The sequence below is a fragment of the Hemiscyllium ocellatum genome, chromosome 29 (genome assembly GCF_020745735.1).
Source record: "Hemiscyllium ocellatum isolate sHemOce1 chromosome 29, sHemOce1.pat.X.cur, whole genome shotgun sequence".
Taxonomy (NCBI): Eukaryota; Metazoa; Chordata; class Chondrichthyes; order Orectolobiformes; family Hemiscylliidae; genus Hemiscyllium; species Hemiscyllium ocellatum.
The window spans coordinates 21,673,670-21,695,278 of NC_083429.1; the positions used below are offsets into that span (position 1 = coordinate 21,673,670).

At 40.3% G+C, this 21,609-nt stretch overlaps 1 protein-coding gene across 9 annotated transcripts in view; it reads right to left on the bottom strand.

Annotated features, from left to right (window-relative positions):
- Positions 1–21,609, bottom strand: part of fam118b (family with sequence similarity 118 member B) — a 61,896-nt gene that overhangs the window by 27,147 nt on the left and 13,140 nt on the right. For 3 of the 9 annotated variants that reach the window (XM_060846788.1, XM_060846787.1, XM_060846780.1), the window contains exon 2: positions 7,479–7,568. The exons of 1 other annotated variant lie outside the window; for it this stretch is intronic. In XM_060846788.1, coding sequence (XP_060702771.1) covers positions 7,479–7,543 — 65 coding nt within the window. In that variant the 5' untranslated portion in view covers positions 7,544–7,568. Of the gene's footprint in view, positions 1–7,478; positions 7,569–15,007; positions 15,121–21,105; positions 21,186–21,609 lie in introns of those variants that run through there. 5 more of the 9 variants (XM_060846781.1, XM_060846784.1, XM_060846782.1 and 2 more) reach the window with 4 other exon arrangements.

The following is a 21,609-nucleotide window of genomic DNA, read 5'->3' on the forward strand; positions in this document are numbered from 1 at the left end:
ATAGGGGTTCAGTGGGGGGGGTGGGGGAAGAGGGAGAGAGCGAGAGAGAGAGGGAGAGAAGGGGATGGGGGGGGAAGAGAAGGGGGTGGGGGGGAAGAGAAGGGGGTGGGGGGGGAAGAGAAGGGGGTGGGGGGGAAGAGAAGGGGGTGGGGGGGGGAGGAGAAGGGGGTGGGGGGGGAGAAGGGGGTGGGGGGGAAGAGAAGGGGGAAGAGAAGGGGATGGGGGAAGAGATGGGGAGAGAGAGAAGGAATGGGGAAAGGGAAGGGGAGAGAGGGAGTGGAGGGAGGGATGCAGGTAAAGGGAGGTGGAGGGAGATGGAGGGAGAGGATGGGAGGTGGGGGGAGGTAGGGAGGGTTAGGGCAAGAGGGGATCGAGGGAGGGAGGAAGCAAGGGATGGAGTTGCGAGGGTTGGAGGGGGAGAGGGTGTGTGAGAAAGGGAAATGGGAGGGGGGAGAAAAAGGGGGTGGGAGAAAGATCCTTTATCAGAACCGGAAGAGGTTAGAGATTTACAAGTTCTGACATGTATATGGAACTGGGCAAAGTCCAACAAGTGAGAATGAGATAAGAAGAAAACAGGAGGTATACGTATAGGTGCCTAGGTATTACAACAGGATACTGCAGTGGAAGAGGAACGTTTCTGTTGTTGTGATCTGCATGGTGACCATTAGATAGATACGACTGGGAAAGAACTTCTGTTGAAGGATAATAAATAACTCAAGGCTAAATTAAAATCCAGAATCACAAAAGATAATAATCTCTGAATTACCACTTGAGCCAAATTGGCATTGGGTAAATAAGATGAAAAAGGTGAATGTGTTGCTTGAAGATTAGGAGTGGAAGAAATTGGTTCTTTTTCATGGAGCGCTGGCACAGCACTGAGGAAAGAGAGGGATGTGCCACTGAAAAGGACTTCATTTGAATTGAATCAGGACAAGGGTCCTCACCAATCATATAACTAGGGTTGTGAATAGGGATTTAAGTTTTGTCACAGGGCAGAAAAGATACTTCTTTAAAAAATTTTAAGGTTTAAAACTTTTTTGAAAAATTTTTACAAATTAAAATGAAGCGAGAGCGCAGAGGTGTAGGATAGTGAAGAGGCATACGATAATCGAAGTGTGACAGGTCAGGGCAAAAAAAGTGCAGCAGAAATTAGAACCAGAATAAGGAATAATGATAAAAAAAATCAAAGCTGAAGGGACTCTACCTGAATGTATATAGCATTTGTAACAAGGTAAGCAAGTTGATGGCAAAAATAGAAATAAATAATTTTGAACTGATAGCCATTACAAAGACATGATTGTAGGCTGACCAGGACTAGGAATTCAGTACTCAAGGGCATTCAATGTTCCCAAAAAATAGGCAAAAAGAGAAAAGGAGGTTGGGTAGCATTATTAATAAAAGATGGTATCTGTGCAATAGTGATTGTGATGTATGTGCAATAGATCATCATATGGAATCCTTTTGGGTGAAAATGAGTATAACAAGGGAAAGAATCGTGAATGGGAGTCCTCTCCAGACCCCCAAAGTGTTGTCGCACTGTCAAACAAATTACAAATCTGAAAATAATAGGAGTGCAAAAAGGACACGATAATTATCATTGTGATTTTAATATGCATATGACAGGACAAATCAGATGGTCAGACCAACATGCAAACAAATCTGTAGACTGTTTCTTAAAGCAGTGCAGTACACAAGCTAGTTGGCAACAGGGTAATTTAGACTTAGTCATGTGTAATGACGTAGAGTTCTTTAGGATCTCATAGTTAAGGATCCACTCCAAGGTAGCAATTACAAGGTAGTAGAATTTTAAATTCAGCTTAGCAGAGAGTAACTCTGATCTAAAATCAGTTTCTTCAACTTAAATAAGAGCAATTACAGAGGTATGAAGAAAGAATTGTCCAAAGCAGGTGGGGAGAACAAACCAGTAAGAGAAAAGGTCAATAGATGAGCAGCGGCAGATATTAATGCTCAGCAAAAATTCCTTCTATTCAAGAAGCAGGGCTCAATTAGAAGGATGTTAATCACCTAGGATTAACAGACAGTTGAAGAGAGTGTCCACTGAAACACAAAATGGTGAAAACTAGTGATAGGCCAGAGGATTGTGAATTTTTGCATAATTCTTGGAGGATGTGACTAGGGAACTGACCACAGGGAACAGGGAAATGGTAAATATTTCAAATCAATATGTTGCATTAGTTTTCACAGTGGAAGACACTATGAGCACTCTATAGACATCAGGTAAACAAGGTATTAACGAAAGCAAAGTTCTTGCAACGGTCTCTATCACAAGGGACAAAGTATTCGACACGAGCTGAAAAATGTGTTGCTGGAAAAGTGCAGCAGGTCAGGCAGCATCCAAGGAGCAGGAGAATCGACGTTTCGGGCATAAGCCAGAAGGGCTCATGCCCGAAAGGTCGATTCTCCTGTTCCTTGGATGCTGCCTGACCTGCTGCGCTTTTCCAGCAACACATTTTTCAGCTCTGAGCTCCAGCATCTACAGACCTCACTTTCTCCCACAATGTATTTGACAGACCAATGGGACTGAAGGCAAACAAGTCACCAAGACCTGATGGTTCGCATCCAACAATTTTAAAGTAAGTGGCTGCAGAGATAGTGGATTTCAGGAGGATCCCAATAGGTTGGAACGCTGCTAATGTGGAATTCCTGTTTAAAGAAGGAGGCACAGTAAGCAGGAAACTAAAGGCCAGTTAGCCCAGCATTTGTCATTGAGAAAATGCTAGAATCCATTAATAAGAAAAAAATAGCAAGACATTAAGAAAAAATTTCCACAATCACACATAGTCAACATGGTTTTGTGAAAGGGAAATCATGCTTGACAAATTTGCTTTGAGGATATAACAACCAGAGGTAATAAAGGAGAACCAGTAGATGAAGTGCATTGGGATTTCCAGAAGGTATTCAGTAAGATGCCACACAAAAGGTTATTGTATAGAGGTTTTTAAAATCATGAGGGGCATGGATGGCGTAAATGGAAAGGTCTTTGTCCTGGGTGGGGGAATCCAGAACTTGAAGGCACAGATTTAGGAAAGCTTTAAAAGGGCAACTTTTTCACCCAAAGGATGGCACGTGAATGGAATGAACTGTCAGTGGAATTGATGGAGGCTGGTACAATTACATAATTCAATTGGCATCTGGATGGGCATATGAATAGGAAGGGTTTAAAGGGTAATGGGCCAAGTGCTAGCAAATGGAAGTAGATAAATTTAGGATATCTGGTTGGCATGGACTGAAGGGTCTGTTTCCGTGCTGTACATCTCGAGTTACTGTCTGTGTGGTGTTTGCACATTCTCCCCGTGTCTGCATGGGTTTCCTCCAGGTGCTCCTGTTTCCTCCCACGGTCCAAAAGATGTGCAGGTGCTAAATTGCCCATAGCTGCGGGGGAATGGGTCTGGGTTGATTGTTCTTCGGAGGGTCGGTGTGGACTTGTTGGGCCGAAGGGCCTGTTTCCACACTGTAGGGAATCTAATCTAATCTAAAATTCCAACCCAATTATCCCATGTCCCATTGTCCCTCATAAGGTTATGTCTTCAATTATCTCATTACTCTTTACAGCCTCTGCACTTACGTAAATCCCCACCAACAGACTCTTCCCTTCCCTCTCTGTGGCAACTTACCTCTTATCAGCATAAAAAACTAGCTTTGAAAAAATGTATATTAACACAAGAACACACCTAAATACATTGAACTTATTCATTAAATAAACAGCTGGATCAGTCCATCAGTCGACACCATTGTGAAAATGGCAGGTTGGGAAAAAAGCCACAGCACAAACCCTACAACTGCTTTACATGAACAGGCACTCTGAAGTAGCTAACACATTTGTTTAAACTCTTGTGTTTAGTTTTTAATAGTTTCTTGAAAGCTTTGCCCATCCCAATGAGTTGATGCACAAGCATGCTTTTATTCACAATCCCAGATGCTGCCTCAAGCCCAGCAGAGATGTACAAGGGCCAGTCCCGAAAGAAGTATATAATTCTCCCATTTTGAGAGGCGTGATAGCATTCTTCCAGCCCTCAAAAGATTCTTCATGCTGACCTACGCAACCTCTTGTCATCTTTCCATCCCCATGTCCCTTCTGACTTCAATGCCAACATAGTTCCTCACCTCACCAACAGTCTTTTCATCCTCATGTACCACACCAACTTGTCCACAACTACCCGTGTGTACAGATGAAAAAACTATAGTTTTATTATTTTAATTTCGATATTGCAGACTACACTATGTTGCAAAAAGCACTCTCATTCATAAATGGACATCTCGACCTTCGCTGACAGATCAACACTTGATGACACATTAGATGGTTCCAAGGGATTTATGACATACTGTTCTCTACACACAATCCTCTCCATATTTAGTATTGCCAAACGGCAGCTGACCACATCCCCACAAGTGATCCCTGAGCCCCTAACCCCAAGCATTCCTGGGACAGTATCCACACGGGTATCTCACTCTTCAGAGGGGTACATTGGTGTCTAAAAGAAATACATTGACAACAGACTTGGCTTTTACCTGGTCCAATCTCCACATACACACACACAGATTCCAAGTACAAGAGACCCCAAAATCCAATTTCAGTGGCGGCCACTGATAATTTAAATGGCCAGTTGCCTCCAAAATATGGGCACGCACAAACTACGATCTGCTAATTCTGCCACCATGAAAATGAGAAATGCCAGAGGTGAGAATGGGGATTCTAGACTGCATCCAGCATTTTCACACGATGAAGACATTTTCTATTGTGGCGAAAATTGGGGCCAACATGTCAGATGGCAGAGAGCTGCAGTCTATAGATCATTGTGACACAAGTGGTTAGCGATTCAAAACAGCAGCTATGAATAGAAGCTATTACACAGATCGAGTCACTTGTGTAATGGTGATGCTGCCCCTTTAACAAGGCTATGTTGCCCTTGGTTTATTTCAAGAAGAGTCAAAAATGCAGAGATTCCAATATATCTGAAAGTATCTACAGGAAAAGGTTCTGAAGTTTTTGTTTCTTAAAGCACTTGTACAATGAAAAGGGAATGGTCAGTTCTTCCAGATCAGGGGCTTTTTTCTGGTTTGGTTTAGATTTAGTTGGAGGACCCAAAGAAACAGTTCCATGCTGATCCTCTCTCTCTGACATCTCTCACCTGTAAGAATCTGTGGTTGAATTTTCCTTTTTGCTATGGGGTGTGTTTATGGGATGTTGCAGGAAATCAGAATAGCTCTTGTTATGTGTTTGTATCAGGTGGGTTTTCAAATAGTTATTCTAAATTTGGTATTCTTTTGTCAGTGTGTAAATAAATTGTTTTGTTTAAAACCAGCTGCATCGCTCCTGGAATATTCACCTTACGTCTGCTTAAAATAACTAGAAAAGTTAGATTCTTGACTCTTAAAATGTTTGAAGGGGCCTGGCCTGATCCAGAACACTTGATCAACCAGTCTTTCACATAGGAGAAAGTGAAGACTGCAGATGCTGGAGATCAGAGTCAAAAAGTGTGGTACTGGAAAAGCACAGCCATTCAGTCAGCATCCAAGGAGCAGGAGAGTTGATATTTCGAGCACAAGCTCTTCAGCAGAAATGCTCTCCTTCTCCTCAGATGCTGCCTGGCCGGCTGTACTTTTCCAACACACCACAGTCTTTTATGTAAACAAAGATGCTGAAATGATTTGAACTCCTGGGTTTATAAATATGTTTTCCACCTATTGCTTCCCATTTCTCATCAGTGGCATTCCCTCCATTAAAACTTCTAAGAGATAATTTCCCAACATATGATGTTTCTAATATATTTTAGAATAGTTTTACTATTCTCCAAATCTGGACTTTTATTTGAAGGTGACAGTTTAGTTCCTAGGTAACATCTGCAGTGGACTTTATGCAAAGCAATGCTGAAACTTCCTGCTTTCTATTTATGTTTGGGTTTCTTTGGGTTGGTGATGTTATTTCCTGTGGTGAAGTCACTTCCTGTTCTTTTTTCTGAAGGGGTGGTAGATGGGGTCTAACTCGATGTGTTTGTTGATAGAGTTCTTGATGGAATGCCATGCTTCTAGGAATTTTCATGCATGTCTTTGTTTGGCTTTTCCTAGGATGGACATATTGTCCCAGTCGAAGTGGTGTCCTTCCTCATCCATATATGAGGATACTAGTGAGAGAGGGTCATGTATCCACTAGTATCCTCACATACGAATGAGGAAGGACACCACTTCAACTGGGACAATACGTCCATCCTAGGACAAGCCAAACAAAGACATGCACGAGAATTCCGAGAAGCATGGCATTCCATCAAGAACTCTATCAACAAACACATCAAGTTAGACCCCATCTACCACCCCTTGAGAAAAAGAACAAGAAGTGACTTCACCACAGGAAATAACATCACCAAAGGAAATGACATCACCAACCCAAACAAACCCAACCATATAAATAGAAAGCAGGAAGTTTCAGCATTGCTTTGTATAAAGTCCACTGAAGATGTTACCAAGTGAGGTAATGAAACATCTGGAAATGAAACTTTCAGCTCAGCAAGCAAACCTACATCCAAAACCTCAACCTGAGCTACAAACTTCTCAAAACTCGCTAAGTTTAGTTCCTTTTTCACGTGAAGCAATATATCTAAGTATCTGTGCTTGATGAACCGACACTTGAAAAGTACAGGTAGAAACCTCTTCAGACAGACAACATACAAGCATTGAAATGAGTAAAGCCAGGCTATGAAACCTGTTTCCTGTATCAAAAAAAAAATGCAATGGTTTATAGCATGGACTCTACTTGACCTATTTATTTTCCTGAGGGAAGCAATAAACAATTGCTTTTATCATCTTGGATGTTTTTAGCCAAGTAAAATTTCTTCTAATCTCCAATAGCCATAAAAGATTTTAGATTATATATCCAACTTTATAAGCTATGAGTTTATCTCGCCAGCAGAATTCCACGTACTTGAATTACATATGGCTGGGCTATTGACGCAAGTTGGGATGTAGGAATAAATGCTTCATTTTACCCATAAAGATAACACTACAAGAAAGACTACAACATGTATTTCTTTACTACAAATCCACTTGAAAAGACAGATTGGGTTCATCTTGTGTAAGACCCTGCACAGAAGCAGAGATTTTAAAAAAAAAAGACAGAAATGCATAGAAGCTTCTTCAAGTTGCAGTCCCCAATTTTAGTGTAAAACTGGTCCATGATCAATTGGCGATATCCAAATGTTAATCATCCAAAGGGATTAAAATGCTTTGTTGGTGGTTTACAATCTCTGTTAATGCTTGTTTTGCATTTAGATAGTGCTCCACTCACTGTACACAGTCTTGTTTATGATTGTAGATATTTTGTTCCTGCATTAGTTTCACTTACCTAACAATACATTTTTTGAAAATCTTGAAACAAATTGTAGAAATGATCACTAGATTCAAAAGTAAAACACTAACAAATACCTGTGACAGTGAGTGGATATTATTACAATTGAATACTTTACCTGCTTTTCTTAGTTGATGGTGTTCCATTCTTTGCAGTTGAATCTTGGCTCTGTGGAGATGCCATTCAGCTTCTGGGACATAGAGAAACTCTAAAGTTAGAAGTTAGATAATGTTTCAAAAATAAGGAATGATGCTGAAACTTATGGGAGTCAACAAATTTAACTTGTAAATATAAATAGTTTGAGTGCTTCTAAAATCATTCAGGCATAATATTAGAGCTTCTGCTACTCCAGCCACCTCCTTGATGACTCACTGCAAGTTATTTTGAGGTTTCAGCACAGATATAGTTAAATGCAGATATCACACAGGCGGATCCTTGGCTATTTTCCAAGTGGTAATGCTGACTGATCAAATGGTCTTTTAGATTGCAAAATACTCAAAGCTTGAAAATAAAACTATGCCAGAGTGTAACAGCAAAGCTGCTTCAAGTCTTACAGGCTTTATGACAGAATAATATTAAAACAGAAATAAGGTTCAAGATTACACACCAGGCAGCTCCTTGCTGGGAGGGATGGAAAGAATAGGTAGTCATCACCAAAAGATGCTTATGCACTTTCCCTAAAGCCAGATTCAGGTCTCAGCCAAAACATACTGTGTGGTTCAGGGACAGAAAAAGAATCATGAAAATGGAACTTTAATTAAGAATGATGGAAAACCATGTTGATAATGCAGAGTCAGAATGCTATACTTTAAGATTCACTCCCAAGATACAAGCATCTAATCATGGTTGACACTTTAATTAGTACTGAGTGGATGATGCACTGTTGGAGGTGCCATCTATAAATGATACACAAAGCTGAAACTCCACCCATTGCCTCAGGTGGATGCAGAATATCCCATGACACTGTTTAAACGTTGAATAAAAGAATTCTCCAATACTTATCCTTAAAACAACATCAGTAAAGAACAAAATGATCTAGCTATACATCTCATTGATGTTTGGGAGACCTTGCTGTACAAATTAGCTGTCAGGTTTCCTACATTACAGCAACGTTTACATTTTATGTACTTTCGGACATTCTGAAAGGCTCTTTTGAGGACATATGGACAAGGAGCATCTTTACTCAATATTTAACAATGCTTCAACTGGGTTGGAACATTTGATGAAGCAGTGTAGAGAGTATTTTGCTGTTTTCTAATCAACCTGTTCAGGAATGGTATTACACATCTCTAGACTAGATGGGACTTGAAGCCAGGCCTCTTAGCTCACAGGTAGGGACACTACCATTGTGCCACAAGAGCTTGAGAGAGAGTTTTGTACAATGTATTTAACTTTCAGCACCTGGAAGTACTTGATTCTATTTTTGAACAACAAACATGCTCCAACTAATAGCAGAAAACCCCTAGCTGGATTTAGTTTGCTATGCAAACAATGCAATAACCCTGGTGCCATTTTGAGCTTTTATTATTGTGAAACTGGTAGTTTTTGTTTGGAGCATTTCATCACAAAATTAGATCAGGGTTCAAGACAGCTTTAGTAGTTACAAGTTAGAGAATTCTAGGGTGTTATCAAATACAAATATATTTGCAGCAACTCAAAAAGACCACTTTGAATGGTGCCTGTAAACTGCTTTGTCTTTTTAAAGGAGACAAGGAGAACCTTTGAAATCTGCAATATGCACAGTGCATGATACAACTCAAATAACATGCTTACACTTGATTCAAAATGTGGACGCCATCAATTTCTGACATATAAACCAACTCTGTGCACAGCAACTTCTTTTCAATGCTTTGCAGCTGTAAGGTTAAATCTATAACAGATTGTAAATAGTTGTGTTGAAGGGGATAAGAATGAGAAGAGGAAAAAGAAATTGGGACACCTTACAGAGAATAGATCTAGACTTGAAGTGGGAAATATTTAAAACATTCATAAGGAATGTTTCAAGCAAATGCACACTAAAAAGAACAAACTAGCTTATAAAGACACAGTAGATAAATACAAAGATTAGAAATAATTGTAACTAAAGAAAAAGAAAGGAATACACTCTGTACATAAACTAAGGAAAAGATGGCAAAAGAACATACAAAAAGGTTAGGAAATAAGTCAATAAAATTAGGAAAACAGAGATAATGAATTCAAGGAATACAAAAATAGTAATGATTTCTGCAGATACAAATAACAGAAACATAATGGAGAATAGAGATAAGTTGCTAAACAGTCGCACTTGATAAACTCACAGGCATCAACAGCAAAATGTCAGAAATATCCAATAGACAAACTGACAGAGTTGTCATGACATTAGAAGATAACAGAACATAAGAAATGGAAGCTGGAAAAGGCCTTTCAGCCCTTCAGGCCTAGCTAATCTGCTATTTCAAAATCACAGCAATCCAAAAATCATACAAAGACATTTGAAATAGAGGTGGATGAGTTAATTGATAGAGTAATCAAATTTTAGAGACATTATAATAAATTTGTATGTAACCCTAGGTAGACCATGGTGTGAATAGTTTTAACCACAGTAGTATATAAAGGATATTGTGCACTAAAGAAACTGAAAATTAATTCACAGAATGATTTCAGCACAGAGGGAGAAAGAATTTAAAAGATTAGGATTCTATTCTCAACAGCAAAATACTGAGGGGAAAGCTGAAGGAAGCTTTCAAGCTTATAAAAAGAGTTTAGTCAGGTCAACATAGATAAATACCTACTTGCAGATGAAATACAAGATAATTGTTGATAAATTTAAAATTATTACATTATCCAGTCTGTTCTGAGAAAGTGGAACTGGTTACTGCAGGAAATAGTTGAAGTGAACAGCACAGATGCATTTAAAAGGAAGCTAGGTAAATAAGAGGGAGAAAGAAACAAAAAAAAGTATGTTGATGGAATTAGATAAAAGGAGGGGAGGACACTCACATGGAAAATAAACACTGACATATATGTATATAGTTGAGCTGAAACTATGGTAAAAGTAGATAAATTGGATTAATGAAACATCAGGCATGGAGAAACACTTTCAGTATGATTGCTGTGTAGAAGATCAGTCTTTTACCTCATCTCAGCTCAGCAGTCCAGTAATAGTTGTCTAATGTTTCCCAAAAACAGTTATTGGTCAAAGTTAACCCCTACTGCTCTATCACCATATTTACCAAAAATGGTAACTGTTATATCTAAATTACTTGACCAGAATAAGAGGAACAGTGTATTAATTACAGCCATTAGGTGGACTCACTTGCAATCATGTCAACTTCACAAGCTGTGATAAATAGTGTACTACAATGTATAATAAAATGTATGCAATGATGCAAACAGCAACAATGGTTTACAGAAGCAGACAGTGCAACATCAGTCTCTTGCAAGTCAACCAAAACAAGTCTTCTCTGGTTTAGAAACATAATAAATACAGAAATAGTGCCTGGTTATTCTACAACCCTGCAAGCTGGTCACAAGGCAATATGGAAAGAATGAAACAAACTGTCAAAAAGAACTGACACAAACTCGGCAGAGGATAATTGCTGAAATCCAGTTTTCATTGTTTTCCAATCAAATACTGTATCAGTGTCCATATTTTAATACATATTCCAATCTTTAGGATAAATGGTCACACTAAATGGGCAGAACAAAAATAACAACCAGCAAAATTAAACAGATATACTCAACATGCAAAATAAATTCACACAACACTAACAAGAATTGTAAGCATATGCCAGCCATGCCCCAATGCTAGCTGGCTGACATTCCAGCACATTATTGTGGATGGTCATTTTTCAGGTGAGATGTTAAACTACTGGTTAGGCCATTGTTGGAATACCGTGTGCAGTTCTGGTCTCCCTGCTGTAGGAAGGATACTGCAAAACTTGAAAGAGTTCAGAAGAGGTTTACAAGGATGTTGCCAAGGTTGGAGGATTTGAGCTCAAAGGAGAGGCTGAATAGACTGGGATTATTTTCCCTGGAGTGTCAGAGGCTGAGGGGTGACCTTATAGAGATTTATAAAATCATGAGGGGCATGGATAGAGTAAAGAGACAAGGTTTTCTCTCCCTTCCCCCCCCAGGGTGGGGGATACCAAAACTAGAGGACATAAGTTTAAAGTGAGAGGGGGAAGATTTAACAGGGATCTAAAAGACAACGTTTTCACATAGAGGGTGGTGCATGTATGGAATAAGCTGTCAGAGGAAGTGGTGGAGGCTGATACAATTGCAACATTTAAAAGACACCTGAATGGGTATATGAATAGGAAGGGTTTAAAGGGATATGAGCCAAATGCTGGCAAATGGTGCTAGATTCATTTACAATATCTGGTTGGCACGGACGAGCTGGACCGAAGAATCTGCTTCTGTGCTATATCTCTCTATGACCCTACAAAGGCCAGAAAAGTATGTGTTTTCAACACAGAAGACTGGATGCTGTCATTAAAAACGGCCTCCACGATCCATCTGCACATGCATAGTCCTTCCAAAAACCTACAGTTTACCGAAAGCAGCCTTGCAGCACACTTTTGTTATAGCTGCATGTTTGAAATTTGCTTGACCTCAGAGGACTCGATATGCAAGTTAGAAGGCCCGCTTAATTATGGAGTTAGAAACTTCAACCTTTACCAATGCCTAATCAAAGCCACTTAAGCTGGTGCAGTTACTGGATGGGAGTTTAAAGAGCATATTTATTGTGAACACTGCAAGAGTTCTTGTCGCAATTTGATGCACTAAAAGTGACAGAAGGATATGGTGCTGTTGCGGGTATTAACAATATGTGGGATATGGTGCCTCCCTTTCAATTTCTATTCCCGGCCTTTGACCTGCTTCCACTGTGGAACCGGATGGTGGCATTGACACATGCGCACATACTGCTTTAGGCCTATCCTGTCATAGACCATGTCAATCCACATGTCTATGCATGCAGAGTGGCTATGTTGTATTTGTATAACCACTCCAGAATTTAAAAGCTTCGTTGCAATTTTGCACATGTAGCATTTGCTCCACTTAGCTGTGCTGGTGGCCACAAACACTGCAAGTCCTGACTGACCACTTGGACAGAAAAATATCATGGCTTTATTTTGAAGAGGAGGAGGTTATCCCTGGTGACTTGACCAATATTTATCTCCAGGCTACATCACCAATAAACAATTATCTGATCAATATTATTCCTGTTTGTGAGAATGACTGCACTCAGCTTGGCTACTGTATTTCCTACATTATAAAAGTGACTACATTTAAAAGATGCTAATTTTGAGGTACGTTTGATGTGTCAAAGAGACAGTCTGTGGATGTTATTTATAAAGATTTCCAAAAGGTAGTCAATCAGGTTCCACAGAGACATAACAAAAATGGCAATGCACAGAACTAAAGGTAATTTACTGGATAGAGAATTGGTTCCAAGCTCAGAGACAGTGAATAAAGGATGTGACAAGTGGTGCCACATACGCAACCCCCACCCCAAAAGCATGGGTACTAATGACTCAACTTATTCTCTAATTTATAAATGACAGACTGAATAGAAAGTTACAGGTTAAATTTTGATGGTGAAATAAATCGTATTATTAAGGGCAGAAAATTGCAAAAGAAAAACTGAAGATTTAATCAGTGGATAAAATAGTGACTGATGAAGTTTACTCTGGGCAAGAGTGGTTCTCCATTTTGAACCCAAGAATTGTCAGTTTCTAAATAATGAAAAAATAATTGTAGAAAAGTATGGAGCTTTAGGGTTGTACGCAGTGAAGCGATTGATAGCTAAAAGGACCACTACAAAACATAATTCATCTCAAGAGCCGGAATGGATTGAGGTAGAGGTTAGTTAGTAAGATTAAAGTTATGGATTTTTTAGAATTCGGTGTTCAGTTCTGCATACCACACCATAGATCTTGGAGGGGCTATAATGCAGATTCACCAGAATAATACTGAAGCTAAAATTATAAAGGACAGTTGGCACAGACTAGGCCCGAAGTCCATAAAGTACAAAATATTAAGGAATTATTTAAATTCAGTGATTAATTTAAAAAATTTGAAAACATAAATAGAGCACAGTATTTCTTTCTTCCCTTGGGGAAAGCCAAAACAAGAGTTTGACCTTATCTTTAGAACGAGGCCATAGGTGAGGTCAGAAAACAATCATACAAAGGGTAGCAGAAATCTGGAGAAGTTTCCTCCCAAAATGTTTCTGAGGCTAAGTAAACATTTGAAAAATTTAGATAATTAAGAGATTTGTTCGATAATAGTATTGAGTTACAAAACAAGATGGGTAGATAGAGCAAAAACTATGATCTAATTGAATGATAGAAGAGGCTCTAAGGTCTGAATGGCATGCTGTTGTTCCAATTCTTTTCAGTACAATGTGGTGTTTTACTTGAAGCTGGTGTACTTGGTTACTTCCTGCCCCCCTCTAACATGCTGGGCTTGGCCAGTTCCCCAGGGAGCATCAGGCACACATGTTCTGGAGCTGATGGTAATGTGCTTGTTGCAACGGGTCAGGCAGGAACCCTGCCCCACAATGCATTCAAAAATATCGCTGGCGAACAAGTTCATGATGCTCATGGCCTTGGAGGAGGTGTCAGTGTCAAGGTGAACCTGCTTCATCACTTTGTAAATGTGGGTGGCATAACTTGCTTTCCTGGACATGCACCTTTTCTTGTCCCTCTTCATCTGCAGTCTCTTCACTGCTTTCTTGGCATCCGTCTTTGCAACCTGTCCTTTCTTTTCCCCCAATCACAGTGACAGTCAACTTTGTCCTGAGGTTACAAAACGGCCCCATGTATGCATGCTTTTCTTTATTTATTCATGGATGGGTATAAGAACAGGAAGGGTTTGGAGGGATACGGGCTGAGTGCTGGCAAGTGGGACTAGATTAGGTTGGGATATCTGGTCAGCATGGATGAATTGGAGCAAAGGGTCTGTTTCCATGCTATACATCTCTATGACACTATGTACAATAAGGTCAGTATGATACGACAGAAACACCTCAAGCTGCTGCCCTTACACTTTAACACTGAAGCAGTGTCTCTGTTGCCCATGGAACCCTGCTTGACAAGGAAAACCACATAAGCAAATATGTGGATCCAATTTTCCACATTTAAGATTTGAAACCAATTCTCTCAATCAACAGGTTTTTTTTAATTGCAGAGCACAAGTGATTTGTTGCAATGCGTGGACCATTTAAAGGTTTTTTTCTTGGCCATGCACAAATGATAGAGTGCCAATTTACACAAACCTGGTGGGATAACATTTCAGTGCTACGTAGGGGGACTACTGCCATAGTCTCAGTGTCACCAAGAAGATTGGGTCACAGACATTATAATGTTGCCTCATTCAGAGCTTTTGACCTTGAAAGCAATACAGCTGGAAAAAACAGGATCCAAGGAAGTCCACAGAAATTTGCTTAATGGGCATTAAAACTAAAACTATTGAGAAAACTCAATCTTGCCACTCATTTCTTTTGGAGGCACTGAATTGACAGCAACGATCCCTGTAGGTCACGCAGCAACTCAAATGTTTCTGCGCAGGATGCTCATATTTTGGCCCTTGTGCATTTAAACAAATTATTCATGCACTGGAATAAAAATGGAGTCTAGTGAAAAATAAGAAAACAACACCAACCTCAATAGTGGAACTTCGGTAGGCAGACGCCAATGCCACCTCCACTTAACATTCACGGAAGCATACCGAAGAACTGGTCTCAGCTTCAACCTCAAGAAGGCTCACACCCTTTACCAATACATTCCAAGTCAAGTTCTGGTCCAGCCTTCTGTTAAACTCAACAGAGAAGGTACTTCTTATTTCAGGCTGACATCGATGTCAAGATTCAACACCGCATTTAATCTGCAAGTACCATCTTCCGGTGCCTAAAGATGAGAGTCTTCAATGACTGCGACATCTGTGCTGATATCACAATCCTAGTGTATAAGGCAGTCATCCTTCTAACTCTTCTGTATGGGTCTGAATCTTGGACTATGTATGGATCCCATCTCAATTTATGGATGCTGCTTGAAACAGATTTTCCACATCAGCGACAAGAACAGGCATACTGACGTTAGTGTCCTTGAAACAGCACTGCCATCAGAGTCATTGAAAACCAACTCCACAGGGCCAGCCACTTGTTTAGAATGCCTGAGTTCCAACTGCCAAAGAAAACCTCCACTCAGTTCAAAGAAGGCACGTGAAAAATAGAAAGACAAAGGAAGTATTGCAGTGACTCTCTGAAGACTTCTCTCAAGAAATACAGCATAGATGTCAATGTGTGGGAGACTCTCATTCAGAAGAAAATGAATTGGAGCAAGCTCCTGTGTGGAGGGAGACAATTCTTTGAGAAGACTTGTCTGCTGGAAGAAGTATGGAAAAGGAATTGGAGAAAAGAATCCCAGCTATGAAAGAGGCAACGGAACCCATGACACAGCATTTTCCAAGTATACAATAATATTTGTTAGTGAGTGATTGCTGACAATAATGACGACTTGACTCAAAATGTTAACTTTGTCTCTCTGCACATGGATGCTGCTAGATCTGCTTGGTACTTCCAGCATTTCTGGATTAACTCAATGGACAACTCAGACTAAATCATCTTCATCTCAGGCAGTCCTTTTTCATTGCTTGTAAAACATACACAAATCTCAACAGATTAAAACTGAAATTTCATGTTTGAGGAAATGTCATTAGGATACAGTTCAAAAAATTAATTTTAAATATATTTTTAACGTAATCAACTGAACCCTTTAATATGAATTCCAAATCAGTACAATAGAGTGTCATGGAGTACATCAATTGAACTGATCGACAAATACAGTCTTGCATACACATCAGTAACATTCATTCAAGATTTAATCTTGACACTGGGTACTAAAATTCCATAAGTCTCATATCCTTGATGAAAATAATTAAAAACTTTTCTATGCAGGCTATGAGCAGCTTTTATTCAGTAGTAACCTTTTTGCATAGGTCAGAAGGTCATGGGTTCAAGACCCTTGGGAGAAATTTGAGCACAATCTAAGTGGGTAAGTCAATACAGCCCAGATAGAATGTCTCATTTTATGAAGATGCTATTAAATCAAAGCCCCATCAGGCAATTACAAAAGTGACCGATCTTATTGGAAATATTCAAAAGTTCTTCTGGGAACAAGCCTGATCATCTGCCTTTTCTGTTCATCAGATTCAGTTGTGGGCAAACTGGATGTCATGCTTGTCGCTATTTTATGGTAACAGTATTTCAAAAGTAATTGACTGAGATACCCTGAAAATTCAAAAAGGGTGGATGATTTAATAGCAGCATAAATATTAAAATGCAGAAACTGTGCAGCAAGACAACAAATAAAATTGTAAAAAGAAGTTGACATTTCCAGTTTGTCCCTTCTTCAAAATGAATACTTATCCATGTCACTATCTACGACACGGTTTATTCATAGACAACTATTATGATGGGCTAAATAATCTATTGAAAGCTTATTATTTTAAAGTAATAAAAATACAAAGATCCAATGCTGCCCCAATCTTAATTTAGAAAGCACTTTAAAGTTACTTTACAACTAAAACACTGATCAATATCAGGTCCATAGTTTGTCACAATTATCCAAGAGAACACCCATGACAGTCAGAACAAATGAATTACCATAGTTACAACATGCACTGACTAAGCAAATATTCAGTCTTTTAGTGCACTTAGCTTAGACAACTAATGCTGGCCAACGAACAACTTTCTTGTCTCTTGCCAGTAGATTAACTCCACAGTGTAAATGGCCTACCATTCTGGGGCAGACTATATTGCAACTTCCACACTGAGCAATTGAACTCTCATTTGTGTAACAAGCAAAGATTTCCAGCTCCCACTGCCAAATCTTCAAAGAGCACTCAAGTCTTTTATAATAGCCGGTACATCTGGCAGAGGGGCAGAGAATCAAGAGCCTCTCAGCAGCTAGACATCTGTAGTGGGGGAAAAAAAAAATTCTTGGACAAGGTCAAACTAAATCTAAATCTAAATCTGAAATGCAGTGGTGCCCTAAATTTGTTTTTCTAAATAAGAAATTGGTTCTTCAACCTTTCTCACAGACTAATCAAATTCATATCTGTGGCAGGACAAACACTTATATAACATTTATGATCTTTGATGCATAATAATTGTCCTGTATCTACACTGCACTACTAGTCCCAACAGCTCATTACCAGATTTCCCACACACTAGTCAATAGCAAACACCAAGATCAACTCTACAACATAACTAAACGCATCCAGTAGAACTGTGAACCTAGTTAAAGCTTGTGAATTTATTTTTAAAAGGCTGTTTATACTTGTACCCTCCTTGTCTCTTTGTATTTTCACAGGAAAATCGACAAATATCCTTTTCATTAATTTTAGCATTGTAAAGTGTGCCAAGAAAGCTCACTACAATGATTTTCAAACATAATGTACATCATAAGACAATATATGACAAATCAAAAGATCAAGTAATTAATTTTGCAGTTGACAAAAACTGCACTGATGTTTTAGCATGAAAGTAATCCTAGTCCAAACGGACCATAACGCTGCTAGCTCATTAGAAAGAAATGACTGGTGGTTTAACCTGAAGGTCAACATGGCTCAGGTGAAGGGACAGGTTGAGGAGGAGAGTCCTTACATAGTAAACTTAGCCAGTATGGAAATGAAACCTACGTTGTTGGCATCAATCTGCACTGCAAACCAGCCAAATGACCTAACCGATCTCCACAAAGCTTGATGCTCGTATTCCTCTCACAACAACTCAAACCTTTTTTTTCCAACCATATTATTCCTATTTCCTAAACATTTTCCACGCAATGTGCTCTGACTCGCAAATGTGCCAGACGATTGTGATTTAAATTCCATTCTAGAGGATTCAGGCTGACATTTTGTAGCATTTTTAAGTTTCCTCTTTAACTGTCAATTGTCTAAATTCATCATAGTGAGCACCACATTCTAACTATTCCAGGTTCGTAAGTTTCTCCTGAATTTCCTATTTAATTTCTCAGTATGTCACATTATTGCCGCATGTTTATTTTTATTTACAAGTAGATAATAAGTAACACTCAAATTGTCTGGTTCCTACTTCTAACAGCCCCAACTTCCCAATAGTCAATTCATTACGATAGTCCTACTCAACAGACACCTTAACTTCATCAGTCCCATTCCATTCCTCCAGATCACCATACCACCACACTCCTAAAATCTTCATTATGGTTGCTTCCTAGACAGGTTCCTGAGTCCCTGAACAACTCTTGTCCCATGTCATTACTCCCTCTTTTTCCTGATCACATTGCCTCCCCCACATACACTTAACCACCCCCCCCATGCCCCTCACACTATCCACTCCCAATTTCGTCACTAATACCCCAACAAATCCCGAGATGTTTCTTCCCTTGTCTCAACAATCAAGTTCCAGTTTCACTCTCCCGTTACTCCCCACATTGTTTCCTCACCCTCAAATCCACTCATCTCTGGTATTCTAGGACTTCCCAGTTCCCCATCCATATTTTGACACTCTTGCAGAGAATCCTATTATTCCCACTCTCTCACCATAGGATTGCCCAGTCCCAGATTTTCCAGTCCTTCGCCCCTGGTCGTCGATTCAGGGTCTTTTCCTAGTTTATGCAGTTTTCTCAGTACATATCATTTTCCAGGTATTATACCCCCTCCATTCCTGCTTTTCACAAGTGTTAACCCTCCTCTATTATCAAGTTTCCTAGTGTTAACCCTTCTATTTCCAGTTTTTCTGGAACTATCCCCCTCTATTCCCAGTAATATCATGGTATGTGACAGATTTCCTAGTCCCTCTCTATTCCTGGTGAGAATCCCCTTTATTTCCATTTTTTTTTCCCTGATGAGATCCCTTCTCCTCCCAGATGTCCAGGTGATAGCCTCATATTTCCTGGTAATATCCCCTCTATTCCCAGATTTTCCAGTATCTCCCTCCCTATTTCCAGCTGGCCTGGTGATACCCCATTTCCAATTTTCCAATATATATCCTCCCCTGGTTTTTCTGATAATATGTGTATTCCTGGCAATATCCACTTCTATTCCTGGTTTTCCCAGTAATATCTCCCTGTATTCTTGGTGATAACTCCCTCTATTCTAGGTTTTCCTGTAATATTCCCTTGTATTCCCAGTGAAATCACGCTCTATTCCTGGTTTTCCCAGTGCTATTCCCCTGTATTCCCAGAGATATTCCACTTTAGTCCCTGTGTTTCCCCCTGTATTCCTAGTATTTTCCCCGTATTAATAGTGACTTCCCCTTATTCCCGGTGACATTCCCGGTGATATTCCCCCTGTATTCCCAGTGGTTTCGCCCTGTATGTTTCCCCTTGTATTCTGGTGATACCCCCTGTATTCCCATTATTTTTCCCACTGTACTCTTGGTATTTTTCATCCTGCATTCCCGGTGGTTTCCCCATGTATTCACGATGATTTCCTCCGTACTCCTGGTGAATCCCCCTGTATTCCTAGTACTTTTCCTCCAGTATTCCTGGTAATTTTTCCCCTATATCCCCAGGATTTCTGCTGTATTCCTGGTATTATCCCCCTGTATCCCCAGGATCTTCCTGTATTCCCAGTATTTTTCTCCTGTATCCCTAAGATTTCCTTTGTATTCCTGGCATTTTCCCCTTGTGTCCCAGTGATTTTTCCCTATATTCCCAGTATTTCCTCCCCCCCCCCATACCTCTAGGATTTCCCTTGTATTCTTGGTTTTGTCCCTGTGTATTCCTGTATTTTCCCATGTATCTGTAATATTTGCCCCCTGAACTCCCAGTATTTTTCCCCTGCATCCCTAGGATTTCCCTTGTATTCCTGGTATTTTCCCCTCTGTAGTCTTGGTATTTTACCCCTGTATCCCTTGGATTTCCCTTGTATTCCCAGTAGTTTCCCCATGTGTTCCCAGTGATTTCCCCTGTATTTCTGGTATTTTTCCCCATATCCCTAGGATTGCCCTTGTATTCTCAGTATATTTCCCATTGTATCCCCAGGATTTCCCTGTATTTCGGTATTTTTCCCCCCCGTATCCCTACAATTTCCCTTATTTTCCCCCTGCATTCTTGATGATTCCCCCCGTGTTCCCAGTTTTTTCTCCCTGTAATCTCCCCCGTACTCCCGGTGATTTCCCTCGTGTTCCCGGTATTTTTCCCCAGTATCCCTAGGAGTTCCCTTGTATTCCCAGTATATTTCCTACTGTATCCCCAGGATTTCCCTGTATTCCAGTGTTTTTCCCCTGTATATCCCTCAGATTTCCCTTGTATTCCCAATGATTTCCCCCCTGTCCTTGATTTTCTCCCTGTATTCCCGGTGATTTCTCCTGTGTTCCTGGTACTTTTCCCTCTGTATTCTGGGCGATTTCCCCCATATTTCCCCCTGCATTCCCAGTATTTTCCCCCATACCCCTTGCATTCCACCCTCCAACCACGTATTCCCCCCCCCCCATATTCCTGGTGATTTCCCCCTAAATTCCCGATTTTTTCCTGTCTGTATTCCCGGTGATTACCTCCTGTATACCCGGTACTTTCCTCCCTATTCCGCCCCCCCCCCCGTGTTCCCTGTAATTTCCCCCTGTATTCCCGGTATTTCCCCCTATATTCCCGGTGATATCTCCCGGTATTTCCCCCCATATTCCCTGTATACCCGGTACTTTCCTCCCTATACCCCCTCCCCCGTATTCCCGGGTTTTTCCCCCCGTGTTCCCTGTATTCCCGGTATTTCCCGGTTACCTCACTCTCTCCGGACGCCGCGCGCTCTGCCGGCGGATAAACTGTTTCCCAACGGCGGCTGCGCGGAGCCACAGCCCGAGCGGCGAAACCGCGTAACTCGAAACGCAGTCCCCAGCTCACTGCAGCTGGCAGCTCAGAGGCAACACAAAGGCACTGGCAGCTCCAATCGCCTCTCTCATCATTGTCCTCCAGCTTCCCATACCCCACCTCCTGCTCCACCTCCCCCCATCCACATCCCACGCCCCAATCCTTCCCCATTCAAGGGTGACTAAGAATGAACATCCAGGGGTATTCAGTATCTGGCAAAGACAGACATAGACAGGGATGAAATTAATGCAATAATGAAGTAGAATACTGCCTTGGAAATTCATAATGTGGAATATGTATGGATGCAAATAAGAAACACAAAGAAGGATGAAAACATTAGTGTATGTTCTATACAGGGCCTTACATGGTAGCAGAGATGTAACGGAAAGCATAAAACATAACATTAAAAAATATATA